Raw genomic sequence first — 20,029 nt, forward strand, 5'->3', positions numbered from 1 at the left:
TGGATGAGATTGGGACACACAAGGCTTAATAGTACCTTGAAATTGATAGTAAAGCATCAGACTGGGAGGTGTCATTACTGCCAGGAGGAGATGGAGACAGTGAAACACTTTATTTCAGAGCCAGAGCTAAGGGATGGCTAAGGGATATTTCTTTTGGAATTAAGGAATACTAGTGTTGAAGGACAACGTTTAAGCAAGCTATTGAGTAAATATTGATGTGATATAGTCTTAATTATGTATTTCGTTTCGTTAGGGAGACTAGAATAATGGGGAGGATTTAGACCTTCCATTTCTCTGGCCCTCCAGTCCAGTTGGTGGCGATAATGCATCTTAAACGGTAGTTGCCAACCATCATATAAATATCACAGAGGAAGAAGAAGAAGAAGGAATCTGGGTAACCGAGGAGATTCGAGAGATTGGTTTTAATTCCTCAAAACCTTGACATAGCTAGATACTTTGCGTTGGAGATTGCATGATTCTTGCGACTTTGTTATGATCTAATTGTTGGCAAAGTCATACAATTCCACCTAAAAAAGCAAGCCAAGCTTGTATGTATTCGTAAATTGTGGCTTTATTTTAGCTAGCGCATTAGCTAGCAGGCTAGCATTAACTAGCTAGCAAGATAACTACGCTAGCTAGCCAAATAGCTCAGCCCGGATGCGGTGAACTACAACAAGCTTTTGGCCTTGGAATAGTAAAGCAACGGGCTTGAATTATGTCAAGCAACCGTCAACAGCAAACTGGCGGCGGAGCAGGGCCTGGGACAAGTAGCAGCAGTACTGGTGGCACTAACAATGCTAACGGTGACACCAGCGTAGGCGGCAGTGCGAATGTGAACCATTCTTCAAATGTTGTGCCCTCCCGTAGTCTTGCAACAGCTGGCGAGGGATTGCTTGTACCTGCAGTAGTGGCTGTCCAGACTCCAAGAAGCTTAACACCATTAATTAGACCCAATTCATCCTCCTCTGGCAGCAGCAGAAAACGTCCTCTCCACCACGCACCCCTCTACAACGGTCTCTTGAATTCCTACGAAGATAAAAGCAACGACTTTGTGTGGTAGGTTTTCCTGCAGTGGTTGTTTGCTACTGTACTTGGCTAGCTAACTTATTTAGTTAGCTAGCTTGTTAACTAGGGTGTTGCTGGATACCTGTAGCTAAGAATCTACTGTGGTTAACACAACGGCGTGCATTTTTGTTTACAGTGTGTGGTTGCCAGGCTATCGTTTAAATGGATTACATGGAACAAGACAATGATCATGTTTATCTGTATGCTGTCAGTTTGATTAGTTTTATAATTAATCAGATATTGCATTTGTTTTTCCAGTCCAATTTGTTTTGAAATGATTGAGGAGGCGCACATGACAAAGTGTGGACACAGTTTCTGGTAAGCAAACTGAGCTACTGTATGTGTCTTTTAAAGACAGCTTTTAGTACCATTCTTATTAGCTTTAAGTACCATTCCTATTAGCTTTTAGTACCATTCCTATTGTCGTTTTTCATCTTCTGACAATGCTACACGTCATCTCTACGCTGTTTTTCTTTAACTTACTTACATAGCCCTTTTTATTTCTGGGTTCAGCTACAAGTGCATTCGCCAGAGTTTGGAGGACAGCAATCGATGTCCAAAATGTAACTACATCATTGACAACGTGGATCAACTCTATCCAAACTTTCTTGGTAGGTTTGACTCGCTTAATAAGCAAATTCATAGATGGTTAGGTTACTGCTTTTACAGAATTTGCCCCTAAGGCCACCCTATTCTTCTATTTAATGCAGAACTTTTGTTTTGGTCCTGATCAACAATAATAGTTGTTTTCATTTGTTACAGTGAATGAACTTATTCTTAAACAAAAACAGAGATCAGATGAAAAACGTCTGAAGATGGACCATCCGGTGAGTGCTCCATTGAATCAGGACATAAACACGCACACTTGCACTAGAAACCAGAACTGGATATTTGGCGTCAGAGGTCTTTACAGGCATTTTTTTTACTAGGACCTGGAAAATCGAGGCGTGCCCAGATTGGAAGCACAATTCAAATTGAGGCAGTAGAGTTTGAATTGTCTCTAGTGCTGACCATTAAACCCTACAGTTATTGACTGCAACAAAGTCAGGGTGTTTGCAGGTCCTTAAGTCTAAATATATTTTATCTAAATAAAAGGCCTTAGTCTTAAATTGTCTTATTTTGTCTTTCAGAGGTCTTAAAGTACTTAAGTTCTGTTAGCATTGTTTAGAGGTGATGCAAAAATGTGTGGTTTGTGAAAGCATTTTAGCTCTTGGTGTTAGGTTAAGCTTTTACGCCAATAGTGGGATCATTTCCATCATGTTTTGATTAGATAGTAGCTGGGAGCCGGCATTGCCTGATATGTGTCAGATTTGTTTGAGATTTAGCCCCCCGGAACATGTGAATACTGCATTTTCGTAGCTACATTTTGTGAGCTAGATTGCATGTCATTACTACAGCTGGGACGGTGTGACTCTACAGCGAGCAACGACATCAGGTGAGAGCTTTGTTTCCACAGTGCGCGGGTCATTTCAGTTGCACAGGGTAGTATGAAACAGTAGGCTATCTTAGGCTGGAGATTGGGGCCGAAATAAGCCCTACAACATGAGCAAATGCTTTATATTATAAGGTTTGCGTGCGGAAATCTTGCGAGGGTAATTGTCGCACTGGAGCCCTGAACATGAGAATATAATGCAGGCATCAACATTATGGGCCATTCTTCTTCTGTTTAGAATGGGTCAAGATGGCAGGTGTTCCAAGACGTCCTAGGCACAGACCAAGAGAACCTAGATCTTGCTAATGTCAACTTGATGCTGGAGCTCCTCGTACAGAAAAAGAAACAACTGGAAGCGGTATGTTTTTCTCAGCAAGTTCATGGATGTGAATATGGACTTTTCTCTTAGACCTTGATTGACCGTTCACTCGTTGTGGTGATTCCTATAGGAATCCCAGGCAGCACAGCGTCAGATCTTAATGGAATTCCTGAAAGAAGCCAAAAGAAATAAACGAGAGGTGTGCAACCTCGGTTTTAGATCTCATCGTGATATGTTTCATTATTATTTACAGTATTTGTCTGTATAAGGAAATATCCATTTGACATTGTGTTTTCTCATTCAGCAACTGGAGCAGCTGCAAAAGGAGCTAAACTTTTTGGAGGAGGATATCAAGCGTGTTGAGGTAAAATAATGTTCATAACTATTCACTTAGTCTGTGTTTTCCTGAAATAGATTGGAAGTCTGAGGTCTGGTTCACCGTTTAAGCCTTGTCCTGGAATGTAAAGGGCTAACCATAAATGTTGTCCTTTCAAACTCCACATGAAACTTAGTCCTCTTAAGTTTTCATGTGCAGAAATGCAGGTAAATGTCTGTCGAGTAGATCTTCAAAACTAAATGCATTTAACATTTCCTAGGAAATTAGTGGACTGTACTCACCAGTGAGTGACTTGGATCGCAACTTGGACAGCACTGTACCCAATTTTGAGGCTCCCTCACCTGCACCCAGGTAAAGTTTTGCACTTTTTATCTTGTGAATGGATCAAAGTAAAAATGACGCCTCCTGCGTTGCACAGTGTATGCATTTGCCTCGCAAGTGTTACTGCGTCGCTATGGTCGTGGGTTCGAGCCCCGGTCATGCCACTGCCGATTGGAATGTTCCGGTGTGGCGGTGCATATAGGGGTGGCGTGATGGGGGAGGTAATCGCCATATGGGATATTCTTGTGCCACCGTGTTCTAGCAACGTCTCTGGCGGAGCGGGTGGTTCTGACTTGGCCATAGATATAAGGCAATCTGAGCAAGCTTGTTCTCTGACGCGTTGGCTCACATTGACTTCCTGGTTAAGGGAGAGGGTGTAAAGAAGCAGACCGGCAGATTGGACAAGTTTCGGAGGAGGCCTTTGGCGATCTACGACTCTCCCGACTCCGTAGGGACTGTTGTAGCGGTGGCACAAGGGCGTATAGTGGGATTGGGAGGGAAAAGGTTGTAAAATTGAGGGGGATTTTTTTTTTTCATGAAATATCAATTTTGTGTCTTAAAGATGGCGTAGTTATGTTTTTCAAATGAGTCGGACACTTAGGATTTGGTAACAGGATTTGTGTTTTGCAGCAGTTTAGATTCAACAGAGTATGTGAGTCACCCTCCCGGCTTTGGTGGAACCTCCCAGGTGAGTCTGACCTGCTGTCGTTTGAGAGCCCCAGGCCGCATGCCAATTAGCACAGTGTTACCATGAAACACTTTCCTCCCACTTCAGTATTTATATCCAACTAGACGTCGCTGTGTATTAGACTGGCTGCTAAATTACAGAAATGTTGTCTCATGTAGGTGAATTTAAATGTTACATTTTTTCCGACAGGGAAAGAGGCAAACGTGGTACAACAGTACTCTGGCTTCACGGAGAAAGAGGCTTACTGCACACTTTGACGATCTGGAGCAATGCTACTTCTCTAACAGGATGACCCGAATAACAGGTATTCTTTAGGGTGAAGTAGAATATTGATGTGCCTGACCCATTTCAAATGCGTCTCTGGAACAACATTTTTGTAGTCCAATAAAGTTTTTATATTTTTGTAGTCCAATAAAGACAGCGACGGCATTGCCCGCAAATGGCAATAACATCAGCCCTCCAGGTTTAACATTGAGTCGACTGAGCTGCATCTTGCAGAACATATTTTAGGATTGAGGTTACTGCTCTCTGGCTGTCATTCACAGAACTGACATGACATTGATGAGTCTAAAACAATACCCACTTTATAGTTATGGTAAAACAAGAAACCAAGTAAGCCTAGTTCGGCCGGCAAAGAAAGTGCGGCCCTCTCGAGATTCAAACCCGGGACACCAATGTGAAAGGTTGTGTCATTAACCACTACACCACGGTGCTGTACAGTTGACGGGTTTCAGTATAGACAAGAGGCTTTTGTATATCCTGAACAAGTCCTCTTTTACCACTGGCCGTTTTAACAGTTAATTGGCCATTCGTGAATGAATGATACAGTTAAACTGACTAACGTTTCTTACTAAGTTTACCTCCACCACAAACAGAGCCCATGAGCGGTGTGGAGCGGTGAGAATCTCAGCTCATCGCTCACGGAATTGTTCACCCCTCCGCTCCCCGCTCAAAGCCACATCAGGCCACTCCGCTCATTAGCGCTCAGCGCTCAACGCATTTGCTTCGCGCTCCACTCAAATCACTTTTAGCTCAGACCACAACCCTTTTAAAAAAAGCTACATCCAGCTCTTTTTCTCTCCTTTGTTATTGTTGGGCCTTTGCGTACAGTGAAGAAACTTTTGAATTCCTCAACCGTTTTCTTTTGTTTCTGTTGCTCCTCCTCTCGCTCTATTAAATACAAATTCACGGACGACACAAATCAAATAAAACGAACCATTAGGCCTACTTGAATGACAAAACAAATTTGTTTGAATATTACACTATATTTCATTTTAACTTTGTTACAAGTTAAGTATTAAATTTGCTAACCTTTTGCTGTCTTCCCAGCGTGTTCACGTAGCACACTTTCGTGTTTTCGAGAGATGTCTTTTCAGATTCCAAAATGAATCTTCACTTACAAAAACTGTCTCCACATTCGTTTTCTTGTACCATATTATCATTGTTAGTTTGTTTTATTTTAATACTACACCTGTATTACTTGTCATTTTCTTTTTTAAAGTACTTTTTGAACTCCATTATGTCTACTGTCTGTTGTACTGTGTGTTGAGGACTTTGCAAGACACAGATGGATTCTGGGTCAGGCCCGACTGAGCATGCTTAGACTTGCGTTTGACCGGAGCGGGAAATAGGGCGCTCGCTCTGTCCTTTTAAAAATGCCGCTCTGCGCTCTGTCCAAAATCCTTCCGCTCCCCGCATGCTCCCGCTCAACTCCGCTTACATGCTCTGACCACAAATAGCGTCTATGTATGCCTTTGCCACTGGCTGTTTTTACAGCGTATTAGCCAGTAACAAGCTTTACCGGTATCTACTAACTTACTGGAATAGTCATAGGAATTGAGCAGTTACTAGCAAGTCTGCCAGAGCTATTTCATGGAATAAGTACGTATTTTTTTCTTTCATGGCAAAACAGCATACTTTATTTCATTCGTGAATGACATTTACACTAACTATCAATAAAGGCGACGATAACTAACTTTTTCATCAAGTGAAAAGACGAGAGAATCGTGGAATCTACCAGAAATAATTAATGTTGTTGCTCTCAATAGATTCTAGCTTAAGTCTTCCACATGAGGCACTGTCTTTAACCACTACACCGTGGTATTAAACATTTCACCAGTCACTAGATTCCATTGAGGATTGTGTTAAACCGACTAACGTTTCTTATTAAGTTTATGTCCACCGCAAATAGTGTCTGTGAACTGTATTGCTTTTGCAACTGGCCGTTTTAACAGCTTATTAGCTAGTCATAGGCTTACTAGTATCTACTAACTTCTTAGGAATAATCATAAGAATTTAGCAATTGCTAGCAGGACTGAAGATTAACTTTTCCGTGCCAGAAACGGTCGCAATATTACCGTATACAGTTTCAGTTAAGGCTTAATATAACGTAACTACTGTATGTTAAGCCAGCAAATGTTTGTCTATCCTGACCCAAAACGCATGCACGGATGTCGCAATATAACCGTAAACTGTTTTATTTCAGGCTTACTATAATGCAGATACTGTCGGTTTTAGCTAGCAAAGAATAATTCATAATGCATACATTGCTTCGCCTGTGAGGAGATACGAACTCGGGACCTATAGTTCACAAGGCCCCTTTTCTAACCACTACGCTATTTAACAAGGTTCGGACTAACTGACACTCACTCGCTCACTGGGACTCGCTCGATCGCTCGCTGGGACTCGCTCGATCGCTCGCTGGGACTCGCTCGATCGCTCGCTGGGACTCGCTCGATCGCTCGCTGGGACTCGCTCGATCGCTCGCTGGGACTCGCTCGATCGCTCGCTGGGACTCGCTCGATCGCTCGCTGGGACACTGACATTCACTCTTCTTGGCCTGCCCAGCTTACTGTCTGTCAAAAATAAATAAATAATTTGCATTGTTTGTCATATCATTTATCTTTTTTAGATGATAGCCGGAATTTAAATCAACTGGATGATTTCATGGAGTGCCTCTCGAAGTTTACACGCTACAACTCTGTGCGGCCTTTGGCGACGCTGTCGTATGCTAGCGATCTCTACAATGGTTCCAGTATTGTCTCTAGGTAAGATCAGGCCAAATCCATTATTATAACGTAGCTAGGATCATATGCATGCTTTCCCAGACCTAACAATCCGCTTTTTACTATAGGTTTTCCATTGAGCTTTCTTTTTATCCAAGACTAGGTTTATTCTAGGTATGGGAAAATTATCCTTGGATCTACCAGCTTAGTACTTGATTTAGAGCATCCAAATGGGTAGTATCCATTTTAATCAGCAGATGGTGCTCTTGTATCACTGTCTTTCATTGGTGTCTGTTTCTGCTTCTATCTTTGAAAAGGTTACTAATTTAACCTGATGAGAGACACTGTGTTGTTCACCTGGGATTATAAACTGGTTGGTTCAAATCCAATTTTCTCAATGCCCTGTTTTCTGAATCTGTATGCCTCAAGAATGACTCAATATTTATTTTTAGTTTTAATTGTGTTGGAAACCGGTTTATAATAGGGCTAAGGCACCTGTAGGTTTTGTGGTATATTGACTATTTGTGACACCATACCGCTGGTTAAAAGTAGTGCACTTTATAGGGAATACGGCTCATTTAAGACCTTTCTTGTTTACGTAAACTTGATTGTTCCTTCCTATTTTTATTACTCTTAAATTGCAGTTGAGCTTCATATTTTACTCTGTATTGTCTCTGCAGTATAGAATTTGACCGTGACTGTGATTACTTCGCCATTGCTGGCGTCACCAAGAAAATCAAGGTGTTTGAGTACGGAACAGTGATCCAGGATGCTGTGGACATTCATTATCCTGTCAATGAAATGACATGTAACTCCAAAATCAGGTGATTTCTAAACTCTGAGAATTGCCCTTTAATTATATTCAGAATATCAGAATATATCAGAATATCTACTTTGCAGTGTTCTTACACTTATTTATCCTCCAGTATCTGAGTTTGTCTTTAAAGGCTGGTTTATATTTTTGAGACATTAATATCTTTTTATTTCTGTTTTCCTTGTTTACAATATTCCATACCATAATCCTCATAGAAACTGGGGAACAGGTATCTTACATTCCCAATGCATTTTGTATTTCAGCTGTATCAGCTGGAGCAGCTACCACAAGAATCTTTTGGCCAGCAGCGACTATGAGGGAACAGTCATCCTGTGGGATGGCTTCACTGGCCAAAGGTCAAAGGTCTATCAGGTATGCACCTGGCACTCTCATTGCACCATGGTCCTCAAATATCACTGCTCGAATACAATGGATCAAACAAACCACAGCTGTGCATATTGTTGCTGCAAATGCCTCCTGCTATTCCCAAAAGGCGTTCACATTTGTGGATAGATTTTCCTTTGGACACTATCCATTTCTAAATGGAAACAGCCACTTTACAAATATGAAATACATATTTCATGTTGCACTCTTGAAAATGATGTGCTCCAGGATTACCAGGCGTGTGTGATATTTTAGCTGTGGTGGAATTGGCACTGCTCTGTGGATATCTATTCCATTATGAACCTCGGTTCTATTTATTTCACACCTGTGATGTTTCTCCAGGAGCATGAGAAAAGATGTTGGAGTGTTGATTTCAACCTCATGGATCCTAAGCTTCTAGCCTCTGGTTCTGATGATGCGAAAGGTAAAACAGTGTTTGTTTGTTTTTCTACGTCCAAATGAACCAGGTCCCTGCTGGGTTTAAAGGGAACATGCTGCTGTTACTAATCTAGGGTTTCTTCTGGCTTTTCTTTCTTTCAGTGAAATTATGGTCTACCAACCTTGACAATTCTGTGGCCAGTATCGAGGCCAAAGCGAATGTGTGCTGTGTCAAGTTCAGTCCAACATCTAGGTATCACCTAGCTTTTGGTTGTGCAGGTAGGTAGATCTGTGTTGCTGCTTCTTCCAATCCTCTATGAAATGCTTTCTTTGGTGATAAATGAGTGCATTGCACTTCCTGAATCCTGTCTGTGGTTTCTTCCAGACCACTGTGTCCACTACTACGACCTTCGCAACACTAAACAGCCCATCATGGTGTTCAAAGGCCACAGGAAAGCTGTGTCATATGCAAAGTTTGTCAACGGAGAAGAAATTGTATCCGCGTAAGTCACCTCAGGGAAACCGCCTCAATGAATGTCACGGTTGTACGTTTTAATTGTATTGTACACCTCCCAAAGTAAAAAAATAAATAAATTCCCAGCAGTTTCCTATTAGTTGGCTGAACATAAATATAGAAGACAACATTTCATAGTGGAAGTGAGTGTTCTGCTGTCATCGTTGCTCTTCTGTACCACACAGTTCAACAGACAGCCAGCTAAAGCTGTGGAATGTCAACAAGCCCCACTGCTTGCGCTCATTCAAGGGCCACATCAATGAAAAGAACTTTGTTGGCCTGGCCTCTAATGGAGACTATGTGGCATGTGGTAAGTGGGACCGCATTGACAGCTGCATGCTATGTGATTCTGAGAAAGTCCCTTAGTGGATGTGAAAATGCTTTTACCAAGATGGGCTCCGACGTGTGGACATTCATACATGGCTTTAGAAATGATGCCTTTTGGGGGACTGTATTATCCTATTCACAGAAAAGCATTCAATTTGACTGTGTTGTGAATTACAATGCAGTCTTTTAAAAGGTACGTGAAGTGTAGGGCTGCAATAGCTAATCGATAAAAATAACAATGATGTTGATCAAAATTGTTGGTGAATGGCATTATTGCTGAGTTGTCTACACAAGATGCAGCAAAAAAAAAAGAAAATTTAAGGAAGGCAGAGGCTTGTAAAGTAATAGTTCATCTTGAATGCATGACATTTAACATTTAACAAGTTTTTCACCAACAAACCGGCGATCTCCTTGAGCACATTGAGTTTGTGTGTAGTTGAGCAGCTCCGGCTAACTAAGCATTTAATGTTATTTAATTAACCCATTAGTGTAACATTTGGTGAGTTCTCTAGTTCTCGACAACAGAATTGTTAAGGCATTGAAATGCATGACATTTTCCATTATCAGTATAAACCTTTTAACCATCTTCATGATATCCTGGCAAGATTTTACAACAGTCTTGAACATGGTAATATACAGTACAGGCCAAAAGTTTGAACACCTTCTCATTCAATGCGTTTTCTTTATTTTCTTGACTATTTACATTGTAGATTCTCACTGAAGGCATCAAAACTATGAATGAACACGTGGAATTATGTACTTAACAAAAAAGTGTGAAATAACTGAAACCATCTTAAATTTTCCTCAAAGTAGCCACCCTTTGCTTTTTTGATAGCGCTGCAAACCCTTGGTGTTCTCTCAAAGAGCTTCATGAGGTAGTCACCTGAAATTGTTTTCACTTCACAGGTGTGCCTTGTCAGGGTTAGTGGAATTTTTTCACTTATTAATGGGTTTGGGACCATCAGTTGTGTTGTGCAGAAGTCAGTTTGATACACAGCCGACAGCCCTATTGGACAACTGTTAGAATTCATATTATGGCAAGAACCAATCAGCTAAGTAAAGAGAAATGAGTGGCCATCATTACTTTAACAAATGAAGGTCAGTCAGTCTGGAAAATTGTGAAAACTTTGAATGTGTCCCCAAGTGAGGCTGGTGACTCAGATGAACTTATTCTCAGCGCTGTAGCGCTACAACGGAACTGGCTCATATGAGGACTGCCCCAAGAAAGGAAGACCAAGAGTCACCTCTGCTGCTGAGGATAAGTTAATCCGAGTCACCAGTCTCAGAAATCGCAGGTTAACAGCAGCTCAGATTTGAGACCGACTGAATGCCACACAGAGTTCTAGCAGCGGACACATCTCTAGGACAACTGTTATGAGGAGACTGTGCGAATCAGGCCTTCATGGTCAAGTAGCTGCTAGGAAACTACTGCTAAGGAGAGGCAACAAGCAGAAGAGATTTGTTTGGGCCAAGAAACACAAGGAATGGACATTAGACCAGTGGAAATCTGTGCTTTGGTCTGATGAGTCCAAATTTGAGATCTTTGGTTCCAACCGCCGTGTCTTTGTGCGATGCAGAAAAGGTGAACGGATGGATTCTGCATGCCTGGTTCCCACCGTGAAGCATGGAAGAGGTGTGATGGTGTGGGGGTGCTTTGCTGGTGACACTTGGGGATTTATTCAAAATTGAAGGCATACTGAACCAGCATGGCTACCACAGCATCCTGCAGCAACATGCCATCCCAACCGGTTTGCGTTTAGTTGGACCATCATTTATTTTTAAACGGGACAATGACCCCAAACACACCTCCAGGCTGTGTAAGGGCTATTTGACCAAGACGGAGAGTGATGGAGTGCTGCGCCAGATGACCTGGCCTCCACAGTCACCGGACCTGAACCCAATCGAGATGGTTTGGGATGAGCTGGACCGCAGAGTGAAGGCAAAAGGGCCAACAAGTGCTAAGCATCTCTGGGAACTCCTTCAAGACTGTTGGAAAACCATTTCAGGTGACTACCTCTTGAAGAGAATGCCAAGAGTGTGCAAAGCAGTAATCAGAGCAAAGGGTGGCTACTTTGAAGAAACTAGAATATAAGATATGTTTTCAGTTAAGTACATAATTCCACGTGTTCATTCATAGTTTTGATGCTTTCAGTGAGAATCTACAATGTAAATAGTCATGAAAATAAAGGAAACGCATTGAATGAGAAGGTGTCCAAACTTTTGGCCTGTACTGTACCTTTTAGTTTTATAATTTAATTAAGGTATTTTAAAAGGATGAGGAAAAACTCAACTTTTATTTTAAATAAAACACTTGCTCTGGAATTTATGCTTCTGAGGTTTATGTATTTTTTTCCCATCCGATTAATCAAAGTAGTAATTGACAGATCAGTCAATTATCAAAATAGTTGTTAGTTGCAGCCCTAGTGAAGTGAATCGGATTGCTATCAGCTCCTGCTTGATATGAATGCAGCTTTGATCCAGCAGCTGTTTACATACTACGCTTTATGTACCATGACTTCAAAGCACTGACGCAGGATGCTCACTGGGTTTAACCAATCACACAGTCGACGTACATTAGTGGGACAGGGTCATTGTTATTAACTGTATGGACAGGCTGTTTACCAGCGCTACTTGATTGTTCCATGTCTTTGCTTCCAAATATAACATTTAATGCATTAATAGAAGCACGCATCTGAACTTAACATTCAAAGTTTATGCACTGGCGAAAGACTAGCTGACTAGATAATCCAGTTAAATATACGGGCTTTCAGCAAGCCATTGAAGGTTAGCCATGTTGAGCCCCAAACACTGGGCTACGTACTTTCCTCTCAGATTTTCCCTCTACCACAATGTCTGTATAAAACGTGCATCCTGCAAGCATTCCTGTGTATTTTCGGAAACAACACCGCAACAAACCTGCAAATCTGAAAGCAGCGTACATTGATTGTTCAATCACAGAGGTGTTTACGCGGTTGTTAAACAATACATTTTGGGTGCTTTCAAATGTTTTGTTTCTTTGATCTTCCATGCACTTTGATATGATGGGTAGCAAAAGATGTGATGAACAGCCAGATTTCCGAGTTCAGTCCCTGACAATCATGTCATTCATCCCTCTGCAGGAAGCGAGAACAACTCCCTTTATCTCTACTACAAGGGGCTGTCTAAGACACTGCTGACATTCAAGTTTGACACTGTGAAGAGCGTGCTGGATAAAGACAAGAAGGAGGACGACACCAACGAGTTTGTCAGCGCTGTATGCTGGAGAGCTATGCCTGATGGGGTGAGAGAATTGTGTGTCTCGTCGGATCAGTGGACACTCGTTTGTCCGAGATCCTCCATTGGTCTGCGTTACTGGTTAAGTCTCTTGAATCGGCCGCAAACGAAATATTTTCTGACAACAAGTGCCGGTCTTGTGAACTTAATAATGCGCCCAGTATAGAGTGTATATAAAGCTAGTGTATTCCTCCAGGCAGAATGACACCACTGTCTAGTAGAGCATGTTATTACTCTGCCTCACATAAGGACAAGTGACTGCCTCTCAAGAATGTCTCAAAACAGGAAGTGTTTGGTCTAAGATAATGGTCACAAACACCATATGACTGGTAAATTGAAAAAGACATGGTTGAAATTCCCCTTGAGGCTATACTTGGTGACAGTCATACAGTGAAATCCCTCTAAGCCGCAATGCCAGGCTACAGGCCAAAACCAATTGGTTTGAACAATATAGAACATTTTCTTATCGACCTTTGCGTGTTCTACCAGTGTTGCTGAATTTCCTCTTCAGTTTTCTCCTCTGTTCATGAACCTTGATTGTAGAGAGTGGTAGCAAGATTGTCTTTTCCTTTGTACTGAATATCCCTTACCAGCATTGCTCTGTTTTCTACTAGTTTTGCAGGAAGTTACTAACCAGTTAATATTGCTCGAATATTATTGATAGATTCATGGACAGACTACTCGTTGACCCAACAGTGTTAGTAAAAGCATGATTAAGAAATGGGAAAATGTTGGTGTCAGTCATCAATCAACTAATTTAAGTTTATTGGTTTGTCTGTGTCCTGTCTTAGGAGTCCAATGTGCTGATTGCTGCAAACAGTCAAGGAACAATTAAGGTTTGTTTTTTGATAGTTTTGAAAGGTATAGTAGATGTTGGCAATCAGGGTGTTTGTCTACTTCCCAAGAGTCAGATGAACCTGTGAATACTATTTTCATGTCTTTGGTATCTATTGCAATAGACGTCTAGTTATTTTATAAACTTGTTAGCAATTGTGCTAGCGCTACTTGGCAATTTCCTTCAAACTGCATACAAAGATGTTAATTATATCCACAAGTTAATCAGACTCTGGGGAAGGAAAAAAAGGCCAAGTAAGTGACAAGTAACAACCGTGTTGTATGTGGATTTGTATTTGTATACACATCAAAAGCCTCAGGGCAAATGTATGCTTCACATTTGTGTTTTACATTTGAGGGGTTAATATGGTAAACTTATCTGTTAGAAGTCTTACTATTGTCATGATGGAAACATTTTAAAAGTATGAAATCTGATTGATGTCATCTTCATGAGCCAGCCTATTCCTGGCAAAATCATCTTCAAATATTTACATTTAAACTAAACCGAATTGTATGTCTCTGACTCCAGTTGAAATACATTTTCTGCCCGCTACTTTCTGAATGTTCAGTAACAAATCAGGTTGCGAGCTAAGTCCTTTACATTAGCACTGCATGACTCAGCCAGTGGCTTTCAAAACATAGCTGACTTATTTACAGCTGCTATAACAAATCCCCACTCCTTTGTGTTACACTAAATCAGTTTACCTTTGAAGACTAGAAATGGTGACTTCCCCTAATAGTTTTTTTGTGAGCCGGTGAAGAAGCGTTTGAGACCCAATATAGGCATTGGGTGTGATGAGGGCAACCCGATGGAGATTTTTCTTTTTTTTACGGGGAATGTCCTTAATCTGCTCCCTGCTTAGTATACTAAGTGCTGTTTCAAGCCTTTCTGATGTTGGTAAATTCCAGGGGTTGCTAGTAGGGTACTAAAGTAACATGTTCTTTAAGGAACTGTTACTTTTCTAGTCTGGATCAGTGTTTTAAAAAAAGCACCATGACATTCCATTGGATCAGACAAACTCCGTTAGGAGAGAGAGAACGCACTTCTTTCTTTGATGAGTTTACAAAATGTTGAGAATGATAGCACTGCTTTCTTATAGGCCGCAATGTTGTCAGAAAATGATTGACTGTTGATCCCTTAACTATTGGACATTACTGCCATAAAGTGAATTTAATCCACACTTTAGTGTGGTCCATTGGTTTGGTGGTTGCTGTTTGTAGGCTAAACCTGTGGTGCTGCTGTGATGGGTAACGACAGGAGAACCTATTGTGCATCTTGAGGGAATTTTGAGACTGATTGTAAATGGGAAAATGCATCTGTTCAACTGACTGTGAACCCTACATTTTAAGTATATTTCTGAATGAGTGACATAAATGGAAGGATGATTGGCGCAAGGTCTAGGGACATTATGATGTATTCAAGGTGTTCGTTCAATCTATTTCATAGAATTTGTCATTAGAGCAATTTGCTAGTGTTACTTTCATATGAATATGACACTGTCAACAAATGAATTGAATTTGTGTGAAAGACAACAGCAGAATAGCAATCTGGCATGCTTAAATTATAAGATTGTTAGAAAGGGCAATGTGTTTTTCTTTGTTTCATTTAACTTTAAGGGAAACAACAATCACATGATCATCCATCAGAAATCTCCTTTTATATGAAATGGCCCTCAAATAAATAATTGGTTTATTTGACAACAAGAATGGAAACAGATTTTGCCCTAATTAAAACAGACAGTGATTTAAATTATTAAAGAAAGCTATCGAAAAACAATAGTCAAGGAAGATTTATTACAATATTTTACAATAGAAAAATACACTTAAATATAGATATGTAATGTTAATATGATCAGCTGTGTTAAAAAATACATGTATTGACATTGCCGACCTAGTGGTTTATCAGAGATGACATGGTTTCTTCTTTCTGCCTATAGGTACTTGAGTTGGTTTGAACGTCTACTAGATCTCCTCATCAAAGCCTCTGTAAACTACAGCTCCATTTCCTCCATGGCGAGTCTTAAGTCTAGGGATTGGAGCATAATAGTGGCTTGGTTGAATGGATACTCTGCCATTCTGGGTCAGGCATGCTGACCAGATTGAGAGAATGAACAAAAAGTCCTATTGGTTTTGATAAGGAAGAATACTTTGGAACAGACTTTGAGCACATCATACACTATTATATTGTTGATGTCTGTAATTGGGTGCAAGATTGTGGGCCTTTCTGCACAACAGTGGAAGATGAATCTTTTAAAAGCCTCTTTTTGAATGAAGTCTTTGACTAATAGAACATCTCTTAATATGATTTGAGGTTAAATTTAGTTTTTTTTTTTTTTAAACATGTAACATTTTATTTCCTGTAGAGGTACATCCAGCAAGAAGCTAAGATGCATTTTAAAGGCCAAAGCACAAGTCAAAACAAAAATAAAATGCAAAATGACTCATCATTGTATGAATGATTTTTGTTCCCAATGTCTGTCATCCTTTTCGAAATCCTTCGGTTTCCTCTGATGTTTAGCCTATGTGATGATTCAAAGAATGGCAACCTTTTAACTGGACTTATTATTCTGCAGTCATGTTTTCAATGTTATGGCTTAGCAGCATTAAGACTGTTGTCAAGCGTTGACAATGTTTGAGACGCTAAAGAAGGACCTCTGAAATTGCGACATTACACTCGTCATGCTATACCATATTAGTCTTATGGCAAAATGTGACTGAAGATGTATTTGATAATACTTTCCATTTGTATTTTCATGGCGCATGTTGCAACCAGCACAGATCAACACATTAAATCAAGTGAATTAGCTAGACAGCCAAGATGTACCTATTTTCTGATAAAAGACCAAGAAAGATGTTTTGTATTTGTATACCTGAATAAATTATTTGCAGAGAACTTTGTCTTTGCATTGAGTTATTCTTGGTTTAAAATGGAACAGTGTAAGACTGGAATATAGTAGAGTAGGCTAAGGGCAAGTCCTAGTTTACCATGAATTAGTTACAGGATTGTAAGATCCTGGAAGTATTATTTTCTATAAGCAGAAATACCAATATCTGAAATATTCAGAAGATTCTCTCATTTTTAGTTTCAGGCTACTTCATTATTTGTATGTTTAGATGTACCCCTCAATTTCCATGACCTGTGACTTAAATAAATTATTAACTGAGTGAGTGGCTCCTTTCATTAGTATAAATTTAGTAATCTGTTTTTATATTTGTTTTTCTTCCAAGTTTTCCACTGCAACCGGCACAGCTCCTCTGACAAAATGTTCCTTCCATGCAGTACCATGGTAACAGCCTGCTCTTACTTAAACCCTTTACAGCGGACCATGTGCCCGAATATGCTCCTTGGGAGCCCTTCATGTATCAGCACCACTCTGTGGGTGAGCTTACAGCTTCTCCCACGGAATCACAGCCTGGGAGCATCATTACAGTCAAGCTGAGGAAGGGGAAATAGGGCCCTGGTGTCAATCACTCCACGGGGCACCACAGTCGCTGTCTCTAGACGTGTGTATATATTTCTGTCTTCCTCCATACAATGTATTCAAAGTGTGCGGAACCTGGCTGTTGATGATTGTGTTTTATTTGATTACAAGGGTAGTTCATCCATTTTTCTAGTATGTTGCCACATTTCTGCCCACTGCAATGTGTTTGCTTGCAGTTTATCCCAAACTGTTTATTTTGCGAAGGAAGTACTGGGTGTCACTTGCTGTTGTCTAGATCTCAGGTTCGGGATAATAATACTTAATTTATCATCAATAGCACTTTAAATTACTAAAATAATCTCTGTGCTTGAAAAGAAAAACATCAAAGTCCCTTGCTGTCCAAGAAGTTTGACTTGTGTAGCCCTTCACTGTCTTGTACAAGATTAAGTTGACAATAAATTATAACAGCCTTAACTCAAATGTGGAGGTGTTCCCAGAATGACAGATTCATTCATCTTTGCCAGCTTGCCGTACATTGCTGTCCTCATGGGTTTGGGGAAAACAATGAAAATATATGGTGGTTAATTGAAATCAAAATGCACTAGCTTACATTGTTTGCTAGCTTAGCTGGAAGAACTGATTTGCCACCAAATTCACAGGCAGGAAACAAACATGTAAGCAAACTAGACTGCTCATAAAAACATTTAATCATCACTGTATAACACCAAGTCAATTGAACTTCAGGGATATCAATCTGTCCATTTAAGAAGCATAAGCAATTGTGAATCAATGTCACCTGTTTTGGTGCAAATGAAAGTGACATCAGACATTCAGGTTACACAGTCACTCCAGCTCCTCCGGGATGACACACCAATATGTGCCGTCGCAAGGTTTGCCGAGTCTCCCAGTACAGTCTTAAGAGCAACGAGGAGATACCAGGAGACGGGCCGTTACATGAGGAGAGCTGGACAGGGCTGTAGAACGGCATCAACCCAGCAGCAGGACCAGTATTTGCTCCTTTGTGCAAGGAGGAACAGGAGGAGCACTACCAGAGCCCTACAAAATGACCTCCAGTGGGCTACTGGTGTGCATGTTTCTGACTGGTGAAACTCAATAAATTACTCTCAGTAGTACGATTTACAGTCAAAAGTCTTCAAACAAATAGCAGTTATTCAAACATAAAAAGGCTGATTCATTGTTACAAAAGGTGTGATATCACAGGAGGACTGGTGCCAAATTCTAATGCTCTAATTCTCCAATGAAACAAAGAAATCGGCACTCACATTTACATTTATTAATTTAGTTTCACCCAAAACTAAACTCTTTGTCTTACTTCTCAAGTATCTCTTGATGTCCAGGAGAAAATGTACTGGTAACAAAATATCAATTACAGTATACTCAGATTACACCCTTGATCATTTCAGTCAATGTAGGCTAGGTTAGATCACATTCATTTCTTACTGTTGATAAGGATAATTAATTAACAGGATAGGAAATCACTTTGATCATGATAAAGAAATTGGTCTTTCAATATAACCAATGGACAGTACATGATGAAAACAATCAAGGTATACAAAGTGAAACGACCCCTTAATTAGGCTTTTGTAAGAATGAGGGGGTATGGGACACCCCAAAATCATGATCTCAACATGACTAAACTGCCAGACTTCATGAGTGGTAGCATGAGGGCCCAGCGGCCTCTAGTGGGACCTGTGCTCAAAAACCAGGACCGTGCAGCTTGACTGGCATTCACCAGAGAACATGAGAATTGGCTGGCGCCCCGTTCTCTTCCCCAGATGAGAGCAGGTTCACACTGAGCACGTGACAGATGTGAACGAGTCTGGAGGCACCGGGGTGAACGTTATCATCCAGCACGGCCGGTTTGGCAGTGGGTCATTGATGGTCTGGGGAGGCATATCCTTGGAGGGTCCACATGCTAGCCAACGGTACCCTGGCTGTTAGGTACCAGGATAAAATTCTCAGACCCACCATCAGAACATACCCTGGTGCAGTGGGCCCTGGGTTCCTCCTGGTGCAGGACAATGCCCGGCCTCATGTGTCCAGAATGTGTAGGCAGTTCCTGGATGATGAAGGCACTGATGCCATTGACTGGCCCTCACGTTCCCCAGACCTGAATTCAATTGAGAACCTCATACCCACTGCTGAGTCACATTCAAAGTTGGAACAGGCTGTGATTTCAATTTTCGGTGTGAGTTTGAATTCTACCCTCAATCGTTTGGTGATTTTGGTTTCCATTGACCGTTGTTGCGTCATTTTATTCTCAAAGAATTACACAATTTACAATCAAGTTTTTGATCTTTAATATGCTTGTTTTTTTTTTTAGCAAGACCTGATGTGTGATTTAAGTGTTCCCTTACATTTATATATTAAATTAATATATATTAATTTAGCTATTTAAAACAAGTAAATGAAAGGCTTGGTGAGACATCCTTTAGATGATTCTTATTTCAATCTTTTCGACTGCAACTGCGCTGGAATACTAACTGAGTTAAGACCATACTTATCAATTGGGTATCACAAAAAATTGGTATGGAAGAAATCTGGGTTAGTAACTTGCTAAATTATGCAAAACCACTGAGCATTTCTTTCATATTACTACAAATGGTATATTAAAATGTTTCTCTAAATCTATTTATGTAAAGTGACATTAGTTTTATGTTAGGAACAATTTGTGATAAATACATAAAATGTCTGCGTTGGAAGCTCCCAGTTGACTGAGGAATGAGGACACACCATAACATTGGCCTCCACCACAGAACTTTTAATGTTGCTGTCTCATTTTCTGGATGAAAAGCAGTTGTTCAATTGTGATCTGGAAAGTGGGGGGTCCCTACTTTCTACTTTCCAGTTGTATCTAAAATTTCATAGGTCACATTTTGACCTTTTGAGCAGGTT

The 20,029-nt window shown here is 40.6% G+C and overlaps 1 protein-coding gene across 2 annotated transcripts; it reads left to right on the plus strand.

Moving 5' to 3' along the window:
* The first annotated feature begins 369 nt into the window (after positions 1-369).
* On the plus strand, positions 370-16,584 carry cop1 (COP1 E3 ubiquitin ligase). Of its 2 annotated transcripts, none has more exons than XM_010867063.4 (20): positions 370-1,056; positions 1,324-1,383; positions 1,579-1,676; positions 1,828-1,892; positions 2,736-2,855; positions 2,947-3,015; positions 3,121-3,180; positions 3,413-3,504; positions 4,105-4,162; positions 4,352-4,466; positions 7,074-7,209; positions 7,848-7,991; positions 8,245-8,353; positions 8,708-8,789; positions 8,906-9,022; positions 9,129-9,246; positions 9,443-9,567; positions 12,704-12,864; positions 13,649-13,693; positions 15,629-16,584. In XM_010867063.4, the coding sequence occupies exons 1-20, from the start codon at positions 716-718 to the stop codon at positions 15,644-15,646; spliced, it is 2,133 nt and encodes a 710-aa protein (XP_010865365.1). In that variant the 5' UTR covers positions 370-715; the 3' UTR covers positions 15,647-16,584. The 2 variants fall into 2 exon arrangements, with proteins under 2 accessions (XP_010865365.1, XP_010865366.1); XM_010867064.4 differs by having other exon boundaries at positions 4,108-4,162.
* Positions 16,585-20,029: the final 3,445 nt, after the last annotated feature.

Source organism: Esox lucius, chromosome 3, assembly GCF_011004845.1.
Source record: "Esox lucius isolate fEsoLuc1 chromosome 3, fEsoLuc1.pri, whole genome shotgun sequence".
Lineage (NCBI taxonomy): Eukaryota > Metazoa > Chordata > Actinopteri > Esociformes > Esocidae > Esox > Esox lucius.